Source organism: Dendropsophus ebraccatus, chromosome 10 (genome assembly GCF_027789765.1).
Source record: "Dendropsophus ebraccatus isolate aDenEbr1 chromosome 10, aDenEbr1.pat, whole genome shotgun sequence".
Taxonomy (NCBI): Eukaryota; Metazoa; Chordata; class Amphibia; order Anura; family Hylidae; genus Dendropsophus; species Dendropsophus ebraccatus.
In genome coordinates, this window is record NC_091463.1 from 35,903,449 (window position 1) to 35,930,522 (window position 27,074).

The 27,074-nt window shown below is 39.1% G+C and overlaps 1 protein-coding gene across 1 annotated transcript in view; it reads left to right on the plus strand.

Moving 5' to 3' along the window:
* Positions 1 to 614: 614 nt before the first annotated feature.
* Positions 615 to 27,074, plus strand: part of AR (androgen receptor) — a 261,278-nt gene continuing 234,818 nt past the window's right edge. The window contains exon 1 of the mRNA XM_069943376.1: positions 615 to 2,011. Within this exon, the coding sequence (XP_069799477.1) occupies positions 801 to 2,011 (1,211 nt within the window). The 5' untranslated portion in view covers positions 615 to 800. The remainder of the gene's footprint in view (positions 2,012 to 27,074) is intronic.

The window sequence follows — 27,074 nt, forward strand, 5'->3', positions numbered from 1 at the left end:
GGGCAGCACCCAGAAAACATGGCCGGCGCTCATCAAGTCTGCCTGCCTGCCGTGTTCTCTGCACTATACTTTATGTTAGGCTGCGTTATTAGGCAGCTTAATATTGATACCAGGAAATCCTGGTACTGAACCATATTTTTATATCTATAGTAGTATCAATAGTTCGGTGCATCGTGCATTCCTAACTACAAGTTCCAGCATATAGCACAGAGGGGCTGGGAGTTGGATTCAGATATCCAAAGCTGTGCTCACCATTACTACCTGCCCCTCACTCCAGACGACCCCCACACAACTCACTAACACACACACACGCACAGCTCAGTAACACACACACACACACACACACACACACACACACGCACAGCTCACTAACACACACACACACACACACACACACACACACGCACAGCTCACTAACACACACACACACACACACACACACACACACCAGTACACTTACACTCTCTGGCAGCATGTGGTGCAGTCCTGGTCTCCTTCTCTCCAGCACACAGCCGGCTCTGGGCCCCTCCCTCTCCTGCTCCTCTTCTGTCCCAGAGAAAGCAGCGAGCGAAGGTAGTGAGGAGGCGGGGGAGTGAGGAGGGGGCCCTGCTTCTGTCCACACCTCCTCTGCTTGTCACAGTGAGCAGGCTGACAGGCTGTAGGAGCAGTGTGTGTGCGTGCAGTACAGTTGTGAGGAGTTTCAGCGGGCCCCCTGGATTCTAGTTTGGGCCGGGGCCCCTGACAACTTTACTGCTCATACTGCCCTGATTGCAGCCCTGAGCCCTGACCTGGGAAGGGAGATGGAGGTGCACATTGGACTCGGGGGGGTCTACAAGCAGCCGCCCGGCAAGATGATACGAGGGGCATTTGAGAATCTCTTTCTGAGTGTCCGGGGGGCGCTGCAAAGTGACAGGAAGGCTGCTGCTCCACCTGAGCCCTGCCACACGCTGCCAGCCTGGAGGGAGCCCCCCACCCCCCACACCACCTGGACAGAACCCCAGGGAGACTGGAGTGAAGCCCGGGGCACCCAGGCGGCTCCCTGGAGAGAAGGTGCCGAGCCAGAGCCGGCTCCCTGCAGCCCCCCCAGGGAGGTGTCTCAGTTCCCTGCCCTGGGCAGCTGCTCTTCAGAGCTGAAGGAGATTCTGGGCGAGCAGGGAGGGATGCTAGAGACAGAGGAGGGCACCTCAGAGCAAGTGTCCAAGGAGAGGTACCCGCTGACGCCAGAGGGCATCTCAGAGAGTGCCAAGGAGATCTGCAAAGCTGTCTCAGTGTCCCTAGGGCTGAGCATGGAGGCACTGGAGCACCTTAACGCTGGCACCGACACCCAGAGAGGAGACTGCATGTTCGCTGGAGCCCCCACTCACACTGTGGACACCCACAAGTGCCAGCTGGGTGAGGAAGACAAGTCTGCCACCTCATCCCCCCAGTACCACGAAAGTGCCTTCAGGAGGAACAGCCAGAGTAACTTCTCTGCTGGCAAAGCCCCAGAGGATGGCAGCTCTCTGGGCACAGATGAGAAGGAGCAACCCTGTACAGAGTTGGCACTGCCTGAATCAGGGGGCTACAGAAGCCGTGGCATGGAGTTGGCACCCAGCCTTACTTTGTACAAGCCCTCTACATTCATGGAAGATAACCCTGCCTACCCAGCCTACAGCTTTCAGATGGCCCTAACACCACATGGCAGAATAAAAGTCGAAAGCCCCATGGAGTTTGGTGGCAGTGCTTGGGGGGCCCCCGCCAGGTATGGTGAAATATCAGGTTATGCCCACTGTGGTCCAGCTGGTAACTGGCACCCTCTCTTCGAGGAGGGACAGTCGGCTGGTTCTATTACTGATGCCAGCCTGTATAGTTACCCACGAAGCCATGCTCCACCTGGTACCAACAGCGAATTCCCATCGGACACTTGGTATCCAGCGACAGCCATGCTGGGCAGAGTGCCCTATGGCAGTCCCATGAAGTCTGAGATGAGTCCATGGATGGAGGGATACCCTGGGGCATTTGGTGAGATGAGGTGAGTGGACTGAATTGTTACACTGTTCTCCTTTCTTGTATACAGGTTGGTAAAGGATGTGATTATTCTATAAAAGTAACAACCTGCTGCTGCAAAGACATGCTGGGAGTTGTAGTGATGCAACTGTCTGAATGCTATAATAAATCAGTGTTCTGTAATGACCCTATCTGGTGTCACTGTCTGCTATCGACATGATGACATCTACAGTGTGTGCTGTCACCTGTGTGTGCTGTCAGTGGTAGCAGCACTGGGCAGCACTGCTACTTGCTATCCAGTGCTTTGCCCTAACCTATGCCATAATAGTAAGGAGGGCACCTGTAAGTAATGCTGTACAGTGCCAATACCATAGAATATACAGTATTGTTAATTTTGAACAGCACTGAAAAAAAATAATCATTCATCGGGTATACAATACATTTATTACCTGTAAGAAGTAAGTAAAAAAAATAAATGAAGTGGCAGAAAAGCTGGTGGTCAATGTGTGCGGTAACATTACATTCCTGCAAAGATTTTAGGTGACTTTTTAGACTTTCTTTTTGGTTCACTGTCTCTTACAATAGTATTTCTAGGATCAGAGGTTAGCAGGTTACACAGGCTATAAAGCACTAGGACAACCAGGAGAGCCAGGAGGTGAGTGATACAACAGCAGGGAAGATTCCTGCATGGGCACCAGGGTTCTGTGCTCCAGTCTATGTGTCCCATAATTGTTAGCTTGTCTGTTTTGTTTGGTTATTTATATATTTAGGTGGTTCTCATATACTGTATGTCTCTTGTATTTAGTTATTTACAATGTCAAACAAAGTGTAAGAGTAACCATGGACTGAAAAAGTCATTTATTGTAAAACACTGTGGCTATTCAGGATCAGGTCACACATTTCAGATCTACTGTGCAGTTATCTATCTCCTATCTATCTATCTATCTATCTATCTATCTATCTATCTATCTATCTATCTATCTCCTATCTATCTATCTATCTATCTATCTATCTATCTCCTATCTATCTATCTATCTCCTATCTATCTATCTATCTATCTATCTATCTATCTATCTATCTATCTATCTATCATCTCTCTCTCTCTTCCTCTCTCTTCTATCTCCTATCTTTCTCTCCTATCTGTCTATCTATCTTGTACTATTATCTACTCATCTTTGTATTGTTCTGTGCATTGATAGTTCAATGGATATCTATCTGTTTACATATCTATTTACAGTATCTGTTTGTCTATCTACACTATGTATTTGCCTTTAATCAGTCTATCTATCTATCTATCTATCTATCTATCTGCAGTATGTATTTGTCTATTATCTTTTAATTTATCCGTTTACTGTCTAATATTTATTTATTTGCCTAATATCTATCTATATATCTATCTATCAAATATATATCTATCTTCTATGATCTATCTATTTATCCATTTATGTATTATTTATTTGTTATCTATAATCTATCTGCCTATCTATGTGTTTGCTATCATTTATTCTTTCATCATCTACTCTATCAATCTATCTATCTTTCTTTCTTTCTTTCTGTCTATCTATCTATTATCTATCTCCTATCTATCTTCTATCTATCTATCTATCTATCTATCTATCTATCTATTTATCTATATATCTATGATATATCTTTCTTTCTTTTTGTCTATATATCCATTATCTATCTATCTATCTATCTATCTATCTATGATCTCTTTTTGTCTATCTATCTATATCTATCTATGATCTCTTTTTGTCTATCTATCTATATCTATCTATGATCTCTTTTTGTCTATCTATCTATCTATCTATCCATTATCTATCTATCTATCTATCTATCTGTCTATCTATATCTATCTATGATCTCTTTTTGTCTATCTATCTATCTATCTATCTATCTATCTATCTCCTATCTATCTATCTCCTATCTATCTATCTATCTATCTATCTATCTATCTATCTATCTATCTATGATCTCTTTTTGTCTATCTATCTATCTATCTATCCATTATCTATCTATCTATCTATCTATCTATCTATCTATCTATCTATCTATCAATCTATCTATGATCTCTTTTGATCTATCTATCTATCTATCTATCTATTTATCTATCTATCTATCTATCTATCTATCTATCTATCTATCTATCTATCTATCTATCTATGATCTCTTTTGATCTATCTATCTATCTCCTATCTATCTATCTATCTATCTATCTATCTATCTATCTATCTATCTATCTATCTATCATCTCTTTTTGTCTATCTATCTATCTATCTCCTATCTATCTATCTATCTATCTATCTATCTATCTATCTATCTATCTATCTATCTATCTATCCATCAAACTATGAAAAGCTCTTGATTGCTCACATTATGCTCAATTGCTTGTGTGTGGCACAAGGTCAGTGTATTTTTTATCAGGGTAAGTCCAGGTCAGAACATCCTATTTCTTCCTCTGTCTGATATTTGTATATGAGCCTGCAGTGAAAGTGAAGGGTGTTGCGGATTTATTCTTCAAAGGAACTTTTCTGGATCAGTCAGTGCGGGTGCAGAGAACAACATCTGTATTGTACCTACAGTTTATGCCTTTAGTTTTCCCTCTTTTTTTAATATTGTATTTAAGTTTCTTATAACCCCCAAACCATTATATCAAGTACAAAAAGATCATTGGGTGTTAAACCCCTGGAAAGATGATGACTCTATAATCCAAGTCCTAAGTAACTTATAAGAATGGACTCTTTGTCTTCTGCTCGTCTTCGAGGAATTATTATACAGCCTTCTAGAGGAAAGAAATTAGCCTGCAGGTGTAGTAAAAAAAAAAAAAAAAACTAAGATGGTGTTAATGGAATTGTTAAAACCTTTGGTGAGAACTAAGACCTAATACATAACATTACTTAATAATATACTTTGCTACAGTGTATTTTATGTCTGTATAATAACAGGTAGCAATAAAGTAGGAACAAAAAAATATTTCATCAAAGAACACAATATACCATCATAAGGGCTGTGTACATTATTATGGTCCGGCAAATATTATTCTGTATAGATGCAGCGTCCTAGATAGGAAACGCAGATGTCTATAGAGTAGACAGATCTATATGTATAGTCTTGATGTGTTTGCTGTCCATATCAATGATTGACTTTTGTAGCCTTTCTGGCCTTTCGCAATTCACTGTAAATCCAGACAGTGACTGAGTTCACATAACTGCACTTTCATTGATTGAAGCCCATATTAATGTTATGAAGGATTCCCATAAAAAAAAGTCAATAAAGTTTATCATTGTGACACGATTAATGTTCCCTCATTCTCCTCGAAACCATTGGCTCCTTTAACTGGCAGCGCGCGAGGTCCATGTGAATGTAGATTCAGTGGAATTTGTCCTTGTGTTGTTTGTATTTTTCTTACTAGTTTTCTGATATTGAGGACAGGCGTAATACATTTCACTTTCACCCTCAGAAACTTCTCGCATATGGTGCCAGCTTTCAAACTATATCTAGGCCAGGAAAGACGCATCATTCGCAGAAAACATTACCACGTATCATATAAGGTGAACCCTGTCACATGCAAATAAATATTCTAGAAAGGTCAGCTGCGGCGTTCAAATGTTACGTCAGATCACTCCAGGCTCTTTAGTCTGTAAACACTTAGCGTGGTCTTTACGTCTATGAATGACAATATTGTACAGTCATCACAGGAGGTGCATACACATTGTGCGCTCGCTTACTTTACAACTAGATCATATTATCCACAGATAGTCGCATTCTTTTCCGGTCATCATTCTCAATTGATAAATGTCATTTCATGGGAACTTCCGATTTGTTTTATAAATTTATTTATTTAATTTTTGTTTGGTTGTGGTTTTACCTAAAAATTAAGTTTACTTCTGTACATACAGGCTTTTGTATAAATCATCCCAGAAAAACATATGAAACATATATATATATATATATATATATATATATATAGGGATAATGGCACCATATCTAATAGCAGCAAATATTGTCATCTATCAAGAGCGACATTTTCACCTGTCGGATGGGGTGTATGTTGTTTTCTTCGCAGCTGTTCCCAGCTGAGTAACATTCAGTCATTATACTATTGCATATTGATGTGTGTGTAGTGTAGCTGATCTGTAATAGCAGTCGCCCCGAATTCTCTATTTTGTATGTCGTATGTATGTCGTATTTCTTGTATGTCGTATTTTCAGCTTTCTGTTCACGGACAGAATAGCTCGATTTTATTTTCATCTTCCTCTGATTTTTTCTACATTGCTTTACTTCTTGGTGTCTTTACATTTATTGGCTTTAACCACCATGTGGCCGACAATGATATATAAGGAGGAGGAAATGTATTTACTAAGTTTTTTGTTTTTAAAAAATAACTTTCATTAGTACAGTCATTGCATTATTGTGCTTCTAATTCATCTATTCTTTCAGGTCCCAAGGAAATATACACCGGTATGAATGTCCAGTCTTCACGCTTGCCTTAGTAATACATATGGACACATTGCTCTCATTTTGGGTGCATAAATCCGCACTTTTTACACATGCACTCTGTTGTAGATGTATAGATTATGCTAAAGGGTTTATCTTCGACCCCACCTATGCAAGTTATAATTCATTCACGTATGGTGGGCTTTACTACATACATTTAATAATACTGGGAAGTATAATTTCCCCAGAGATGAAGGATTTGTAAAGCCAGATAATGAAATGTTCAGCCCCAGCGTATTATGAGAGTCCCATGTCCGCAGAACAAGTTGTGTGTTCACCATTGGATGTTCTATGTATCTATGTATGTAATAGTAAGGCTGATTCATCTGAAGTATAAACTATAGGGTAGTGTATACGCTGAGGTTTTAGATTTTATATTGTATTAATCAGAGTAAATAAATAATTGAACACAACAAAAAATCGAACAAAATCCACTGCGTATGTTCCACGTTTTCTTTGGTTTCTATGCTCATTTTTAACGTTGTAGCGTGTTTCTCTCTTGTTCGCTCTTTGGTTATTTTAGCTGGTGACAGTGATGGATAAGCACTGAGGTAACTTATTGAGTCATTCCTCTTCGTTCTAAACTAAACTAAATATATTCTCGGCGTTTCTCAAATGCATAACAGGTCTAAGGGCTAATGGATACAATGTATATACACGTGAGATAATGTCTTTGCGTCTTACTGTAGTGGAACAAGGGGCCAGAAATGAAGAGCAGATGGAATGGAGTGGATCGTTTTTGCTGAATTATTTCCGCACCTTTGTTATTTTTGTCTGGATTGCTGATCCTGGGAATCATTACTTAGAATTCCATGGCATCTATATGACCATTCTTAATAACTGACACGTAAAATGCTGTGATTTACTATAGCACAGAACTAGGAATCGCTGAAAACTGCTTTTATTGTGCTTATATAGAGTTTGGAATTTTACTATTCTCTAATGCTGTATATAGACGTCCATCACTCCCATTGGTTCATGTTCATAATGGGGACTTTGGGGACATAATGGGGATTTTTAGATTAACCTGTCAGTATCTTTTTTTAGGAACTTGGGAGGAAACCCAATATGCAGATGTTGTCCTCAGTCACATTTGATCCCGCGACCTTCGCACTGCAGGGCAGCTGTACTAACCTCTCAGCCACCTTGCTGCATTTTTTACTATCACTCCTGGACTATACCATATTTTTGAGCATGCTCTAGTTTTCAGGATGTACAGTGTTTTTTAGGATAAATTGCCTTTAGAACTTCTTCAGATGCCAAACTTCGCCAAGATATATGATTGCTACAAAAAGGTTGGGTTCACACTGCGTTTGTGTTAATAGTTAACTTACTCATTTTATACTAAGAATAAAAACATATATAGTAACGGATGCTGCTATATGCCATACAGCATATGCAATACAGTTTCCCATTCAGTTATAGTTTTACAGTCTGGTTAATATCGTTCTGTGTAGATACAATGTCCTAGATATGAAATTACATTACATATAAAAACGGAGAACATTCATTTATTTTTTTTGCTATATACAATAGCATAGTCTGCTACACGTTTGTATGCAGCAAAATTAAACAGAATGAAACGGACAGAGTAAAACTTAAATACAAATTTTGGCGGTGTGGGAACTTAGCCTAAGGCTAGGTTCATGCTGTGTATTCATTGTCTGTTTAAAATATCCATTATATGGGGATAAAAATGGACGGTTAAAAAGGATTTTGTTGTGCCCCCTCTCAGGATCCGTATTCCGTTGACTTATATATATATATATTTTTTTTAAAGTATTTAAACATTTTTTTTCTTAATTTTTTAGCATACAAAAAAAAATGTTGACCACTTTTTTCTATATGTTAAAATGAAACATTTAAAAACAGATCCATTAAACAGACAGCAAAAACACTGTGTGAACCTAACCTAATACTTACTGCAACACAGAACACCACGTGGCCCAATGGGCCATACCATAGTCTGGACAGCTTTTTTGCCTGATATGGTTTATGTTGGTCACAGACTACAGTCAGCTTTATTTAGGTTATTGGTAAGATCGCTGATGGATCCAGTAGTTTGCGTCCATTTGAACAAATGATTTTAATGTACACCTTCATACATACATTGTAAGTGGAACTCTGTGTTTGATGTATATTATGGCTAGAATACTCCATTATGAGGTGCATCCACATTGGTATTCCTGTTTTTTCTTAGTTGTCTGATTTGCATCACTCCCACTTGTAACAATTTATTACAGAATATGTCTTTTTGTGGTTCAGAAATCAGGCAGTTCTTAGGTTTGGGTATAACTTTACGGCTATGTTCCTACAATGAGAAAATGACTGCTGTCTTTATGGACGGCCATCATTTTTTGGCGCTTAAGTGATGGCCGTCCACAAAGAAGGGCGTCATTTTCTCATTGTGGCAACATAGCCTAAAACTGAGATACTTGGTGTTTATAGTGAAGTTACTCAGACGCCTTCTGCTCGGGTTGTTAGACTATGGTATCAGGTCTCTTGTTACCGGTTTATGATTTTTTTTTTTTACTTCTCCACGGGTTGGTTTTTGTGGGCAAGAGTAAAGCTAAAAAATAAGCTTAAATTGCAAATAGCTTGTTATTCTATGTTACCCTTTTACACGACACCTCTCTCTGTTGAGTTTGTTACTTTTTCTTTCTAAAACAAATAAAAAAATATTGTAAGATAAAACATGGAGACACTTTAAAGGCTGCATGTGGTTATGTGCTGAACTCTCAAACTATCTTAGAATTCCAAAATATATTAATTCCAATTTTTTATTTTATTAATAGAATTCCCGCTGTTAACAGCCTAAACAGCCTTAAAATAGTGCAAATGTTACATCTGTCAGCTCTCTATGGTGTTCTATGATAATCCCTGGTCTGTTGGGGACAACGCAGGCAACTAAGGGTGAACAGCAATTCATCAGTCACCTTATATGTGTTCACGAGACTCTCACTGCAAACAGGAGTGACTTCATTTATTACACTATAGCCAGGATGACCAAAATGTGTCTAGAGAGTCACATGAACCTCACGGGTCTTCTCCATTCAGAGAGACAGTCCTCGATTTTTGGCAATGTCTAGGAAGGCAACACATCTATGATACTTACTGCCTGACGGCCTTCCTCAGTGTTGATCTCTGACTTCACGGGTTAGTACAGTAAGATACAGCTTCATTTTACTACTGACTTCCTGCTCCTGGTAGTTTATAGCAGTTTGGGATCATAAAAGAGAGATATGTTATATAGTCGTGAACATCTATGCACTATTGGCATGGGACAATCTCGGGTTGGCACATTAGTATGGGCAGCATTTTAGCACTAGCTACTGTGAAGATGTGCTTGCTAGTAAAAGTCTGCAAACTTTCCAACTTCGCTCAGAGTATATTAAACTCAAAATAGTAAGATTTTTCTTTAGTCATCTGTTTCTCGGATATTTTCCTCCTTTCCTCTCTAGTGTTTATAATGACTTCATTGGGTGTCATAATGGCCTCTTCCCTCCCTGTTGCTTTGAAAATAATTGTGAGGGTTCTGTTCATTCTACAGAAGCATCAAGACTTTATAACATGCATATGTGTTTGCTTTTTCAGTCCTGTAATTATTTTATCTTGACTTAAATTGAAAAAAAAAACTTTTCAGGCACAGCGTAGAGACGCTACGATTTCTTATTCGCGTCGCGGACATTTTGTAAGTCTGGTAAGACTGACAGGCTCCAAGCAGGAAGACCCCTCTTTTCTCCGCACAGACAGCGGGGAATATATATTTTTGCAGCTTTAGATGCCTGACAACTGTTTTTGTGTCACCTGTTACAGCTGCTATTCGATATACACAACAGAAAGGGGGAAGAAAACGTTAAGTTCACATTAAATGTGAGCAGTATCAGAGATGGTTAATTAGCTGAAACCCAATCCCTTCCCTGGCATTTCTTTTACATTTGTTCCTAGATGCTCCAGCTAAAGGAGCTAGGGTTACACATTGAAGTAACTCTTCATTATCAATTTGTAACACATTGTGCGTAGTATACATAATATGGGAGAAAGCGATTACTAAAGAACCAAAAACACAATAAAAATTAACCGTAGATACAAATAGGCAGAAAATCGTTCCGTTATTAGTCCGGAGGATTAAACTGGCCGCAAAATCTTCGTGGATACATTCACTGTATAACTTCCAACGCACTATTATACAATTATTAATGTTTTAATGGTTGGACTTTCATGTCTCAACGTGATAGCCTATTAGCATTCAGCCGCCTTTGAAGTGAAAGTGGAAGAAATGTTTGTCGATCAAATTTGACTTCATATGTACAAACAGTGAGGCCTGCCCGTAATTTCTTATAGAGCATTTTGTATATCGGATAGTTACCTGGGTACAACTAATGAATTATTAACCTACTTTACTAACCCATAGATTAGATTGGGGCTGATCTATTTTCATTGAGGTGCAGTCTCTTTTTGTTTGTTACTGCAAAGACTCTAAAGCCAAAAAGGTTGTCCTGAGCCATTAGGAATACCGAAAACACCTGACAGGCCTACCGCTCCCAGCAGAGAAACATTTTTTAGCAGATTATCTGATATGTGTCTAGTGAACGGTTTTTCTCAACAAAGCTTTTCTGCATGTTTGCCAGTGACAACTCTTTTTTTTATTTTAATTTTTTTATTTCTTTACCATGAACAGTGAAGAACAGGGTCAATACTCTCAGATGACCTAGTAAAATTCTGTATTTTAGTAAAAGTAATTTCATGAAGTTTTGTATAGCAATATGATGATTGTGTACGGTATTGGTAAAATAAAAAGTGTATGCAGTAAATTATCTATAATGGCAAAATAATTTCCTTGTTGAGTGTTATAGAGATCAGACCACATACATACTATGGTGACACTATACAGGGATTATATATTTTATAGTTTATGCATTCATGGTGTTATATGGTATACCCTAAAGCTAAGCAAGGAGGAAAGTAAATCTGCAATCATGTATCAATATTTCTATAGTTCCATTGACAAGACTGGGTGTCTAAATTACACCTTTTTAATTTAGACTGGGTGTCTAAATTACACCTTTTTAATTTAGACTGGGTGTCTAAATTACACCTTTTTAATGCAATCAATACGAACGGCAGCACCGTGCAGTATGTGTCTCCTAGGTTTGAACACACGTATTAAATATATTACACAAATATACAAATTTTAAATAAATGTAAATAAAATAAAATACGGCAACATTTATAGAAAAAAAAATAGAACATGTATTAAAAGTTCTCCAGGCGTGTACATTCTCAACTTGACGTCCTCCAGGCGTGTAAATTTACAACTTGACATTCAGCACGGTGATGCAGTGGCATATTGGGCATCACTAAATTGGGCGTTATACATAGGCCGTAGTAACTGTATCGCCCAGAGTGCCAATGCATTTTCTTATCCTTGATATCAGATCAGGTGTTGGTATATACCTGGTGGGACACTTTAAAAGCATTACTGAGTATATACAAGTCATTTGGATTTGGTTGGAAGAAAAAAAAAAAGACCAAAGACCAACAGAAATACTGTGTGTGAACATAGCCCGAGGGTATTTTATTCTTTTTCGAAACACACATACTGTATGTAAATGATCCCTTAGTTGCTGATGAATAGTATGTGGCAGACTACATGAATACTTTTCTCAGTGTAACTAATAACACAGATTATTATTCATGTTAAGAAAAGTGTATGTGGTGTATACAATTATAATAGTCTGCGAGGTGTTATGTTTTGTTTCAAAAATTCACAAAGTAAAAGGAGGGGCAGAAAAAGATTTTTTTTTTGTCACACATATGCCATACTTTTCCATACTTTTAATAAAATGTAGGCTTTTTTTGTTCCTAACAATATACCTAAACATATAAAACATGCAGCATTTGTAAGACTTCGGGAGAGGGGAAAAATTTGAGCATGTGATATTCTGACAAAAAACTGTGTAATGCGCAGTGACAACTTTGTGTGTATACCCCACGTGTGTCTTCATAGCAATCTTATAATCTCGTTGTGTACAGTTGTTCCCTTTATCCCTGCAGCTGTGAAAGAACTAGATGACATAGACAAATGGGTCTTGCACGTGGACACTTAGCAGAAGTGTGTCCTTTTTTATTCATTATCCTCGGTATAAATAAAAAAAATAGTGATAATCTTCGGTTTGAAGTTTGATTTCTGTTCAGTTGATCAGTGATCAATTAACTGTGTGCAAAATCCGGGCCATCCATCAGCTATGTTTGACTCTTTGTCCAGAATTTTGGATCACTGTGACTTTAAACAGCACAGAGATGTACGGCTTTTCTAAGCTTTACTTAACAGCGTGCAAACAGCGCCTTTTGTTATATCGTATGCAGCTTCTATATTTCAAGACTTTCTGCTGGAATAAGTATTTTTATTGGTTATAGACAGAGATACATAAACCTGGAAAGTATGGATATGTTTACTCGTCTTTGACTATAATATGCTGTGGAATATACTGGGGTTATGTAAATCAACTATACGAGAAACTAACCTAGTATATCATCTTGTACATGGTAATATTAACTATTGAGTTTTGCTGTGTGTTTATGTATTATGTATTTATAATTTTGAGTGAAAATAAAACAGGTAAACACCATTTTTTTTTTTTTAAACTGGGCGTAAATAGTGAGCATTTCCACTATTTTTACGCCCATACTGCATTATGCCTTTTTTTTTGTATTTTCAGCCATGTCTGAAATTATAATATCTTCCCATCTCTGAACTGTACTTATGGGACAAAGATGTTGAACTATCCATTTTTATTTTTGTTTGAATTGCAGTGTTTCTCCATTCTTGAAAGTATTCTGCAATTTTCTCTAAATATTTACGAATCAAATGTTTTAGATGTAAAAAAAATCACAGACAGGGATGATGTTTTCTAAACTCCAGCCAGTGTCAGGACAGTGTCAGGAAAAATGGGAGTGCAGGAGGATGGGTAAGGTGAGTATGACTTTTTTAAAAGGATAACCTCTTTCATAAGCATACATATTAATTACAATATTCCATATGCACTATATAATAATATAAAATTGAAATTAAAAGTGTACTAATAATCCAGTACTGATCAGATGCAGTCAGTGGTAGTAAAAACACATCTAGTGACTTATTCCATTTTCTTCTCCATCCAGCCCAGATCGCCTGGATTTATCTCTATTGCATTGATCCCCCAAATGTGTTTGCTTCTACCTTTGCCACTATATCCCCACCCCTGTGTCTTCTAGATATCAATATAACACACTGCTCCTAAATTAAATTATTCCATACTGGGCCCCTAGAATTTAATTGTACCAAATGGTGAACCTGCTAATTATATCACATTGTATCCAATGTATATAGTTAAACCACACTGTGCCTTCTGAATATAGTTATACTACCATGTACTGCGTGAATATGGTTACAATGAAGGAAATAATTATTTGATCCCTTGCTGATTTTGTATGTTTGCCCACTGACAAAGACATGAGCAGTGTATAATTTTAACAGGTTAATTTTAACAGTGAGAGACAGAATAAAAAAAAAAAATCCAGAAAATCACATTTTACAAAATATATAAATGTATTTGTATTTTGCAGAGAGAAATAAGTATTTGATCCCTCCGGCAAACAAGACTTAATACTTGTTGGCAAAAGCTTTGTTGGCAAGCACAGCGGTCAGACTTTTTTGTAGTTGATGATAAGGTTTGTGCACATCAGGGGGAATTCTGTCCCACTTTTCTTTGCAGATCTAAATCTGAGATTTTGAGGATGTTGCTTGGCAGCTCTTAGCTTCAGCCCCCTCTATAAGTTTTTTAAAGGATTAGGGTCTGGAGACTGGCTAGGCCACTCCATGACCTTAATGTGCTACTTTTTGAGCCACTCCTTTGTTGCCTTAGCGGTATGTTTTGGCTCACTGTTGTGCTGGAAGACCCAGCCACGACCCATTTTTAATGTCCTGGCGGAGGGAAGGAAGTTGTCACTCAAAATTTTACGGTATATGGCTCCATCCATTGTCTTATTTATGCAGTTCAGTAGTCCTGTGCCCTTAGCAGAGAAACTTCCCACAACATATTGTTTACACCTCCATGCTTGACAGTGAGGATGGTGTTCTTTGGGTCATAGGCAGGATTTCTCTTCTCTTACTCCAAACACTGTTTGCGCTATCCTGCCACTACTTACGCTGATGCCAATCTGCCACTAACCTCCACAGGTTATAATACCAGCTCTCACCATCTTTCCTGGCCTCTTCTGGCCAGGCTCCTGCAGAACAGTGGAAGAGGCACAATGACATAAGTGAAGGAATGTTGCATCATCATCAGGGGAAGTGCAATGACAAGCTGGAAGCCTTTTTCCCCTGACGATGATGCTTCGTCATTCTGGCTGCCTGCATTACATAAAAGGTGTTGAATAGTAGAACACAAAGCCTAGAGGGGGTTTCCTTGCACCTGTGTGTGCTATTGTAATGCTCATTCATATGTGTGTCCTACATCAGTGTGTACGGTTGTAAGAAGGACCGGCTGTTTGGGAGGACCCTCGTAATCCCATGTTTTATTATAGATAAGAGCAGGCTTTAATAAAGGTTCTATAAACGTGGCAAAACAAGATAAATGCCATTGCTGGATGATCTGGACCTGGACAAATGGTCAGTAGAAAGTGTAGGTCTGATTTGTTTTTTTCTGTATTGCTAATGATTATAGCCTTGGCATCCGGACAAATTCCGTAAGTATTTACTTGGCTACATAATAGTTCTGTTTGTGACAGAAACTTTGAGCAGAATTTCTTACACTCGTGAAAGTTAGAATATGACCACTAAAAGCTAACAGGAAATAGAAATATTTTGCATTTTTGCTACTCGCAACTCTTTTTTCCAGTAACTTGTTCCCAGTCCTAAACGCACTTCTTTATTTACGTCATCTGCTCCCTATAAATGTACCAGTGCAGCGTATCTGAGCTGCCACAGTAATCTTTTCATTCCTTCACGATGACAATCCCCTCATTATAACTGCATCCAAAAGCTAAAAATAAAGCAATCTTTTGGGGTCTTTGATGTTTTTGAGAAAATGAATTTGTATAGTAAAAATTATGTAAAGCTTAGGGCTATGTTCCCACTACGGGAACATAGCGGGGGAAGGCGGGCGTCTCATAATCAAGATCATTATTAGCAGCTGTCAATATTACGAGGTGGCTGCCTCTCCCTGCTATGTTCCCTTAGTGGGAACATAGCCTTATTCTTTAACTTAAAGGGAACCTGTCACTAGTTTTATGCTGCCTGAATCATAAACAACATGAAACATTGACTTGCTTACCTATCACAGCAATCTGTTGAATGGCTGTGCTAATTGAGAGTTATCATGTAAGTGTCTCTGACCAGGAACAGGAGTCACTGTGGTGATGGGGCACTTAGATGAAAAGGAGAACTTTTCTCCATGTATCTAATCACTCCCTGGTTTCCTCTATGAACTGTTGCCCTGATATGGAAAAGTGCCCTCACTTTCCTATAATCCCCCTTGCTTGCAGGCTCATTTAAGACCAACTGCCAGTACTTCCTGGAGATTGCAGTTAAATTGAGCATGCCTGACCCACCTTAGGGAGTCATAACCAAGGGAAGCAGGTTATCAAAACAATGCACTAACATTTAGTAAGTCTATAGCTCCTAAAGACTATGGGGGAGATTTATCAAACATGGTGTAAAGTGAAACTGGCTCAGTTGCCCCTAGTAACCAATCAGATTCCACCTTTCATTTTCCAAAGAGTCCTTGAGGAATGAAAGGTGGAATCTGATTGGTTGCTAGGGTGACTGAGCCAGTTTCACTTTACACCATGTTTGATAAATCTCACCCTATGTTTTCAAAAATAATTGTACATTTAAATATGTTTTCTTTCACATAATGCATCAGTTTAGACCTAGCTTTCATAAAGACACAACAAACATTATGACTCATTAAGGTTAACTTGCCTTGGTACTACAAGGAGCAATCACATGGGGATTTTTTTCTGAATAAGACTTAATTTACATGGCTATAAATGAACAGTGTGAGAACCATGTGTGCTATGCCAAAAATGGGATCAGATCCCATCAGAAGAAAACCAAAGCCTTTCCCAAAGGAAGCACTTCTGAAGGCCAACTTGCCTTCCTTCGAAGTGAAAGATCCCATCAGAAGAAAACAGAAGCCTTTCCCAAAGGAAGCACTTCCGAAGGCCAGCTTGCATTACCACAACTGAAATGTGTGTTATCATAACCCCTAAATAGCAGCCACAATGTTACCAGACAGTGCCAGCCATGGTTCTTACTAGCCAGAACGGGGAAAATTTATCCAACTGGCCTACAAGTACACCAATCTAATAAATTTTGCTCACCCTGTGCGCTGTGTTGGATTTACTAAGCACTTAGTAAATCCAGGCAGCCCGCGACAGTCACAAATATCTTTTCCTGCTCCAGAACAGGCCTAGATTTTTAGCATGATTTTGGCCTTCAAGCAGGCGCAAATTATATTAAATCAGGCACATGAGGAGGCTGTGCGCCCCTTTGCAGCCGCTCTTTAGGCGCATGGGGCTACCTCTGGCGAATACTTCAAAATAATCACAGATTTTTGTGCAGGGAGGCTGCTTCGCGCAAAACTAAAAAATGATTTCCAAATATTTGCCACGCACAGAGATGATCAATCTCCTCCCACCCTTATGTAAATTTTACTGTGCAGTAGTGTTGAGCGAGCATGCTCAGTGCTCGGGTAACCTTCGAACAATTGTTAGGCCGGCGACTACAATTAAAAAAATGCTATAGTTTTTGCATATTTCGTCCCTTCAAGGGATGTTTAAACGAAATAAATACTAAAAGGAAATAAAATGTCTGGCAGGACGCGTCAATTGAAGGCATTCCAACGGACACAGACTAATGTGTCTTAATTTTTCTTTCTAATTTTTGTTTATCTTGATGAAATTTCCCTTGAGGGGACAAAATATAGCAATCGTTCAGCTTCAGTTATCGAAACATAATGGTCTAGGTTAACAAGCCATCCTCCGCTCTGCACCTGGAAAATGTTGAGTCTCCTATTGATGTCAATAGGGCTCATTACTCGAGTTGAGCCTTTGAGCATAAAAAAAAAACGGAGCATTTGAGTTCTTGCTTAACTCTACTGTGGAACCCCAGCACTGTTTTAAAGAATAATAGCTACCAAAATAGCGTCATCCAGTATCAAGCAGCACAAGCCACAGTAAATTTGTCAACCACAGTGACCACTAAGATGGGCCATCTACATTGCCACTTAACAGTGTCAGCCATTGCTCAAAATATGCCAGCAACAGACTCTTAAAACAGCATCAAAGATAAATGGGATGAAATGTTTACGATTCGACACTCCAAGATGTGTTCAGAAAATAAAAGTTTTCTCTTTTAAACATGTCTTGGAGTGCTGCATTGTGCACATTTTATCCCAGTGCTCTTATGAAGTAGCCATCGAGTCCGTGACCGTCCCTATGAAGATATTAAAGTTGCTTCACATACTAGTGAGGTGAGCTGATCGCCCTTTTCCTTTTTTTGCCAAAATGTGGTAGTTGATCTTCCGGAATTTCCTCCTGTTCCCACTGTCTAACAATAAGTGCCCAGTCAGCAGATGACACATCAAAGAAGCAGAGAGCATTGGTGAACAGCTTGGAACCAGTTTTTTTTTGTTTTATAAAGCCAGGTAGACTTTAGGGCTATATTCACACTACGTAAAAAAACGGCCGTTGTTTTCACCGGCCGGACTTTTGTGACCAAAACTACGGCCGTAGAATTGCGATCATACGGGCTAGTCGTGAAACTACGGCTGTTGTTTAATTTTGATTCCTAGCATGTTTATAAGCGGGATGAAACAGGTCATTTACTTTAAATACTGCGCCCAGCAGTATTTACATCAAAATCAAGTTTAATTCGGCAGATATAAGTTTTACGTTCGCGGCCGCATTGAAATCCACGGCCGTTGTTGCAGTATTACCGGCCGTAAATAATTGACATGTTCATTTTTCACGGGGCTGTATATCTGATACGTAGTGTGCATTCAACAACCGTAGTTACATTGCATTCCAGTCATTATAGGGAACCTCAAAACAACGTCCGTAGTCTGGTGGCGTGGACAACGGCCGCTATTTTACGTAGTGTGAACATAGCCTAGGGGTGTTTTAGGAGGTTCACACTGAGTAAATGAGACGAAATTTTCTGCGGAATCTCGCCTGCCTCAGTGTACCATAGCCTGTCTATGGGTGAGCTCCACTGCCGCCACTCTCCACTCAAAGAATTGACATGTTAGGCTATGAGGCACTGAGGCCGGTATGATTCCGTGGCATATTCTGCTTGATTTACTCAGTGTGAACATACCCTAAGTGATTATTCTAGTCATGGTGCAAAGAGTCTTTCCTTATTCTGGCAACATACTTACTGACCTTTTTTCCAAAGATCGGACTCACTGCACATCATTGAGGGGGAAATTGAGTGGTTACATTTAAAACAGTATTCACAGTTATTAATTGCCCAAATTGCTATGCTCAGATGTCTCTAGAAGTGGCAGCACTATATGTGCCAAAAGAAGGGGCATTATGAGAATTATGGCCACAATTTGCATAAAATGCCCGCGTTTGGCAAGAAAAAAAAGATGCTGTGTGAACATAGCCTATAGGTGATACCAGTAGATTATAGTTAGAGGTAATTAACATGAACGTAGAATTCCGTCTGTACACCAATGGTGTTCTACGGACTGGACCTGGCAGCTCCCAGCATCATGATTAATTATAATGTTGGGAGCTGTGTTCTGAGAGGCTGTGTCAGTACACGAGCATGAACTTTTAAACTTCTTTAGGAGCTCCCAACATCATAATTAATCATGATGCTTGGAGTTCTGCGGACGAGTGAATGAACAATAACTATGTTCTACTGGTATCACCTGTAGGCTATGTTTTTTTTGTTTTTTGCCAAAATGTGTCCGTTTTATACAAATTACAGCCATAATTCCTATAAAGCTTCCTTGTTTTGGTGTCAGACGTTGTGTGAGCATAGCCTAAATATGGAAGGTTTCCCACCAACAACATGGATAGGGGATGAGGTGATGTCTGATTGGTACATATGTCGAAAGAGTAAGTGTGAGATGAACTTAAAGTACAAGTCTAGCAAGGTTAACCTGTAAAACTCCTATACCCTAGGACATGGGTCTCCAAACTGCGGCCCTCCGTGTTTGTGTAGTGTTATAATTTAGGCCAGAGAACCTTTTTAAAGAAGACCCATGGCCTCTTGATTTCTCTATTTTATTGAATACTGTACATACATTACTTAGGAAATACCATGCGCCATTTCCATTATTCTTACTAGAAATGTAGGATCAAATAACCAGGGGTCATCAGGACAGGGTGTGTCCCTACATTGACGCTATCCAATCAGAGGACAGTGAGGCTGCCAGACAGTCTGAGGACACACCCCCAACTGGTAACACTCAGTTGGCCATTTAGTCACATATTTGTAACTACAATAACAGGAATGGCATATCACAGAGCTATGAGGAAATATACTTGTTTTTTTTTATGAAATAGAAAAAAAAAGGTGGGGGGAGGTGGGGCAAAGGTCCTCTATCTTTTTCACAATCTGATTTTTTTTTCTAATTACTTTTATTCACCTGCTGTAAACCCACAAATGATGATATATGTCCAAGGATTCTCCCTGTTATGTCTCCAAGAGTAGTGTAGTCCTCTCCGCATCAGAATGCAGCACATGGCCTGTTTCAAGAATTATATAGCGGCAGAATCAATATGAGTATAAAGATATTTTGTAACTAAGCTCAGTTCTGGAAGCCGAGCTCAATATGCCAATCAAGACCAAAGAGAAGGCTAGTGAAGTGTTGGCACTTCAGCAGCTCGGCCGTGCCTCCAGGACACAGGGGCAGTGAATAAACCTTCAGTATCTAAGTTATTCAAAGCCAATCTATAGCAACAGAAGTATGTTTAAAATACATGTGCATGCAGCTATGCAAAACCGCCCATACTGTAAGGTGCCAAATTCCGGTTACAACATCAACACTGTATTAAGATTTTACAGTATGTTTTTACGATTTTATGTTGAGAATTCCTTAAGTACTGTACCACATTATATAAATGTGAAATCCAGAAACTTTACATACCACAAGACTGTATGAAACTCAGGGTATAACACTGCCATGCAGTATTAGCACCTGGGCTGTGTGTATCCAGCCATGACAGCATGTGCCTGTATGGAGTATGTGTGGTCTTTTGTCTTTATTTATTTATTTTTTTTAATTTCTCACTCTCCAATATTTAGTCGGTTTGCTTTCTAGGAAAGTTAGGCACATTTATGTGTGTCTGCCCTAGATAAGCAAGTTAGATTGCGAATCGTAGTCTTCCTTGAGTAGCTTGGAGAAAACTTCTCTTAAATAAAGCACGCATCTACCACCAAATGCATGCATTGACAAAAAAAATAAAAAAATAAAAAAATATATATATACACACACAGGGCTTTTATTTAGATGTGTTACCACCGATTATTATTATTATTATTATTATTATTATTATTTTTATTACAAACTGTTTCTGTTAGTACAGTGTTATTTTATGTAACACTGATATACGCATGAAGTTGATATGAAGGTATGTTTATATTTTTAGTGTGTTGAAGAGGTTGGATCACTGTCTGCATTACACAGCTATATTTAGCTCCATTGGCACGTATACACTTAAGTTAGCGTCCAAGCAAAACAGGGCAACACATGACTGATTATGAACCAATCATGTTATTAGTTTTGCTTCTCACATTCAACCATGTGCTGGTATTTTTGAGCTACTTTATCTGTGTAGAGCCTCTTGAGGTATCAGCCTAAAAACACAGATCAAAGGATAACACCAGTATAACACAGATGACAGCCCCGTCTGTTGTAGAACTGGAATGTAAAGCCTGATGTAATAGAGATGCTATATTGATAATTGTATTGTATATTCTGCCTTCTGTTTAATAAGCTGTACCATACCACACTATATTTAAAAGTCCACATTACATTGAAACTGACATGTGTGCGATAGCAAATGCTTTACTTTTCCTTATATGTTAGTCATATAGTCATAAAGTCTAAACTAGGGATGGTCCGAACCTGCCGAACGAACCCGGACTCTCGGCAATGATTCCCGCTGTCTTAAACCTCCGTGCAGAGAATGGATACAGCGGGAGGACCGCCTGGAAAATCGGGATACAGCCACAGGCTTTATCCCAGTTTTCCAGGCGGTCTTCCCGCTGTATCCACCCTCTGCACGGAGGTTTAAGACAGTGGGAATCATTGCCGAGAGTCCGGGTTCGTACGAACCCGAACCTCGGCAGGTTCAGACCATCCCTAGTTTAAACCTGTGATAGGGAATTGTAATTTAATACATCTAACTTGATTAAAAGTCACTATAGTGAGCATGACGACTTTTCTCACAAGGGTGTACCTTAAAGTGGTACCCGCTGTTGCACATTTCAAATTTACCTTTATAGGCAACGTCTGTGGCTTCTTTCACCGGTAAAATAGGATTTAATCAGTTTAATTAGTGGAGGTTTGGCTTCTCGGCCTTTGAGTCCTCTGTCCTTGCCTCCTCACACTGTAATTGAGGTCCCCCTTGTGATGTTATGTGGTGGTTGTGATCCTTGTGAAACAAGCGTTGGACCAAGATGTGGGACAAGGGACTCAACAGCCGAGAAGCCCCTTCTAACCAACAATGAAAGGAGAAGTCTGTCCATTTTTAAAATTCGGGCAGGGTGGTGAGCGTGGTGGCAGTGGTGAGCACTGGCCTTGGGATCCCCGCCAGAAGGCATTTTTCCCCAGGTTGTAATGACCGATGGACTGGCCACTCAGCCAATCAGTGTTGTCTTACCCCAGTCACTGACTGGCTGAGCAGTCAGTCCATAAGCCAGGTCATGACGTGTGCAGCACTGGAGATCCCAAAGCCAGGAAGGGGGGCCCATATCGGCCTCTAAAGTCCCCGGAGGCCGGACTTTTCCTTAACAAGCTATTTTACAGCTAAAAGAAGCCACATAAGAAGCTCAAAAAGGTAAATTTGCAATGTCCAGCAGCCGCTGTGGGTGACAGTATTAAATTACCTTGACTGTACATTTAGGAATCAGTAGTAGAGATGTGAAGTAGAACTACTTTATACAAAATGTAGAACTTTATTTTTTGAAAGATTAACGCACAGCAGACCAAATGGATCAGGTGGTCTTTTCCGGTCAACAGTCTTAGGCCGGGTTCACACTATGTAAAAAACACGGCCATATTTCATAAAACCGGCCGTAATTGCGCAATTACGGCCGTATTTTTTATGTAGTGTAAACATAGCCTTATATGTGTCTAAATGGGAAATGACAAGCATCTTTTCCCATTCTGGGTTGGTCGCAGTTCAGGAAGTGAGTTGGTAGCTATGTTTTATGAGGCATGAGGCAACAACAAGCCTGTCTAAGATTACTCGCGTTGTGAAAGAGAGCAGGAAGGCATAGAATCACATGCCATCTCTACTACTAATTTTTATAGATGTCAATCTTGGTCATGTGACTGACTAAAAGCAAAGTGAAAAACAGCAGACTATGAAGCCAAATTTCAGTACTCTGTATTGGGGCTAGGGTCCTCATCAACATTGTAAATACTATCTCTTGGTGTTCTCTTTTTGACAGTTTTTGGTGCAGTGTGAGACTAGCCTTTATTTAGATATGTATAAAATACATTTAGGTGGAGATTCTCCAATTTCCAAGATCTCACAACTTTTATAATTTTACTACAAATGTTGTCTATGTCTATGTTGTATGTATATATATATATATATATATATATATATATATATTTATATATATATATATTTTTTTTTTTTTACAAACATCCCTGTCAGTTTCCTTTTTAGTATTCATGTATTCAGAATGTGGTAAGATTTTTTATTTGTTCTTTTAAAATACAAACATGTGACTCTCAACCAGGACTTACTGTCTGTAAACTTTGGCACAGCTCCAGGATTGAAAATGTACTACCGTACATATGTATGGTTGATGTTCATTTCTTTCTTGTATCAAGATAAATGTTGTATGGGCAGAAATCAATGATGTATTGGGTTGCGCCCAATGTTTCATGTTTTTTCTTATTGAATTTGAAACAGAAATAAAGAGTTAAAAAAAAACAAAACTTTGTGCCACCGTCCTAGACAGAGTCACCAGTGGGGCTACTCTGTCGTACTCTGGCACCTCACAACATGATAGCAGGATGCCATTAGGTTATAGCAGCCAGGGACCTAACAAATACATCCAGGTCATCAGAGCTGGTGAGGGTCTAGTTGAATAAAGTTAATATGTAACACCCACCACCACCACCACCGAAAAAAAGTGTTTATTCTTAATTTTTCCTAAAATTAAAAGAAAGGGTTACAAACACAATCATAATGGCCAGTAAAATCAAATTAGCTTCACATTTTTAAATTACTATTAAAGGGAGCGCTCTCTTTATTAGTCATTTATTTTTTGTAGTTTATATCTCTGCGGTGAACAGGGTCCTGCAGTGCAGTGAGCAGCAGCGTTGGTGGTCTTTTTGTGCTGGTGAAACAATCAGTGGTTGTTTTTTTTCTAAATACTTTTAGCTTCACATTTTTATTGCATATTAAACACCAAAAAAGTGGAATTGCAGACTTGCTGTTGTTTTGTACCTCCTCCCCCTCTAAATATAAAGCTTTGAGAAATGAATCAATGCTACCTTGTTGTAATAATTGTATGTGTAATAAAATGTCCTGGAAGAAATCAAGGCCTTGTATGGCAATGTCAAGAGAAAAATATGATTTTTTATTTGTAAGATATGTTTTTGTTGCACAATCGGTAAAATGGGTGGGGAGGGGGGGCAGCAAAGGCTGATATACAGTTTTATTTTTCTTTAGTTTTTTTGCAATCCACCATTCCCAAGAAAAAGACCCTCAAATTATTAAATTATGTACCTTACAAAATCGTAAAATCGGACCATAAAATAAACAACTTGTTCCATAAAATGCTTGGGTTTTGAGCCCCAAGTCATCCTTAACCTCAAAATAAAGGCCATATTTTTTATTTAATTTTACGTTATGTGAACATAGCCTGTGAGGCTAAATTTCCACAATGTCTGTTTTTATGTGGATAATGTCCGTCTTTTGACAATGGCAGACATTACTAATGATCATGAGCATTAATAAAGTCCGTCATTGTTAAAAAAAATAAATAAATAAATCACATAAAAAATATGTTGTGGGAACAGAGCTTTATAGGCTATGTTGGCATGAGGTTAAAATACAGTCATATTTTTTCAATGTTAGGCTATGTTCACACAATGTCAAAAATAGAGAAAAGGCGGCTGCTTTTGCAATTGAAAAAAAGTCTATTATTGCTGCAATTTAACAGACTGCAATGCAATGCATTGCAGTCAATGGGAAGACAGATGTCCAATGCACACAATGTATTAAATAACGGACATTATCACCGCTGACGTCAAAATAACTATCATGACAATTATTTTCGGACGTCTTTTGCAAACAGCGGACATTTTTTATTAGTTGTTTACACAGTTTTTCTTTTGTCACAGTTCTTTCTCCATTTTTCCTATTAATGTCAGTGGATTTTTCAATTACGACACACCCAAAGTCCAATTAGTAATCCAAAACTAGAATAATGGACCAACAGCCGTCATTGCACTAAGGGGAGTCCAGACAGCTAAATGATGTCTGTTATTTTTGACTAAAAATAACGGACGTCATTTTAAACTGAGCTGAAAAAACGTTGTGTGAACATAGCCTTATAATGCACACCATTGAATATAATGGAAAAATGGCCAGCGGTGCACATGCAGAATAGAATAATTGACATAATTGATTATGACCGTTCAAATAATGAACTTGCTCTTTTTTTACCACCTGCTTTTGCAAAATACTACCTTTTGTCCACAGGTTCAAACACTTACTGCCATTTTTATACAATGCATACAGTGACAGATGCTTTTCTATAGATTCAATATATTACAAAAAAGAAAAAAAACACTGCTGTTTTGTGGTTGCATTTTTGTTTTCATTTTACAGTGTGTGAATTGGCGGAAGGGGGTCATCCCGTTTAAGTGGGAACATAGCCTGAGGGTACAAAATCACTAGGCAGATCCACAGCGAGTTTCTCGCTGTGAATTTGCAGTGAGACCCGCTGCGGATCACTGCCCTGCACACATATGGGCAGACAAACTCGCAGCAGGATGCACATCCCGCTGCAAGTTTGTCAGCAGCCCGCTCCGTTAACACCCCACCGCCGGAGCATATACATCACCTGGTCCCCACTCCGGGATTGGCTGAGAGGGACGTGAAGACACCGGGAGCCCAGAAGCAGGCCTGAGCAGGGACCCGGTGATGTATACGCTCCATCCGGCGGGGGGTTAACGGGCGGGCTGCGAATAAACTCATATATGTGCAGGGCAGGGATCCGCATCGGGCCTCGAGTTTCTCGCTGCGGATCCACCCAGCGGATCACTTTAAGTATTTCGGTCAGTATTTTTAGTCAAAATAATAAAAGAAACAGATCGCTGATCTCAGGGAGACCAGCCAAACGATAACACTGCCGGCTGCCAGTCAGTGCAGTAAAAATCCTAGGTGCATTGCTCCCTGGGAAACATAAATATGCAAAAGAAGATCCCGTGGAGCCTCAATTAAGATTCTCGAAACACAGGACTAGCCAGATATCCCTCCGGGAAGGACCCAGCCTAGGGGTGGCTCCTGTAAGGAAACCACCAATACCACCATATTACGCGGCCCTATACGTCAATGTAATGACAAGGTAAAAACCAAGGCCAGGTATAATAATAACACCTTTTGGCAATGCTTACACACAATCTATTTTTGGCCGTTTGATGGCCATCTTTTAGGAAAGCGGTCATTTTGAGACCAAACAACGGCCGTTACTTTATAAAGACAAAAATAGACAGTGTGTTAACATATCTTTTCTGTGTTTTCGACCTATTCTTGCTTTTAGGAAAAAATACCGATTAAAGTACTAAGCGAAATACTGACCCAAATACTATGTGAAATCTGAACCTAAAGGATTTAAAATGTCACAAAAAAAAGTTTATTTTTATCTATTCTGCTATTTTCATCAGATGTCAAGTTTTTTCAGCGAACTAAAACTATAAAAAGTATGACAGGAAGAACTTTTTTTTTTTATTTTTTTTAAGTTAAAAAAAAAAAGCCATTTGGCAAACCCATCTGCCCCAATCCCACGAGTTTGTAAATCATGCTGCAGCTTGGACAATCATAGTTCTTTTTACAAATATTCCAGATGAAATATATGCAGAGGAAATCTCAAGCAAAGCGCCGCAATAATTCAGATTACAGAATATACCAATAGTTAGAGCTGTTCTACAAACAAAATGTTTCTCTAAAGAATAGCTGCACATCCAAACCAAGGCCATGAAAGGTCACTCAGAAGAGAAACATCAACCACAACTGGGTCACTCAGACCTGTCCTCTTCCTGCGGCTTTTCTCTGTTTGCAAATATTTGTTTACCCATCATTTTGGCGATAATGCGGTGGATTTATGTTTAACCTCA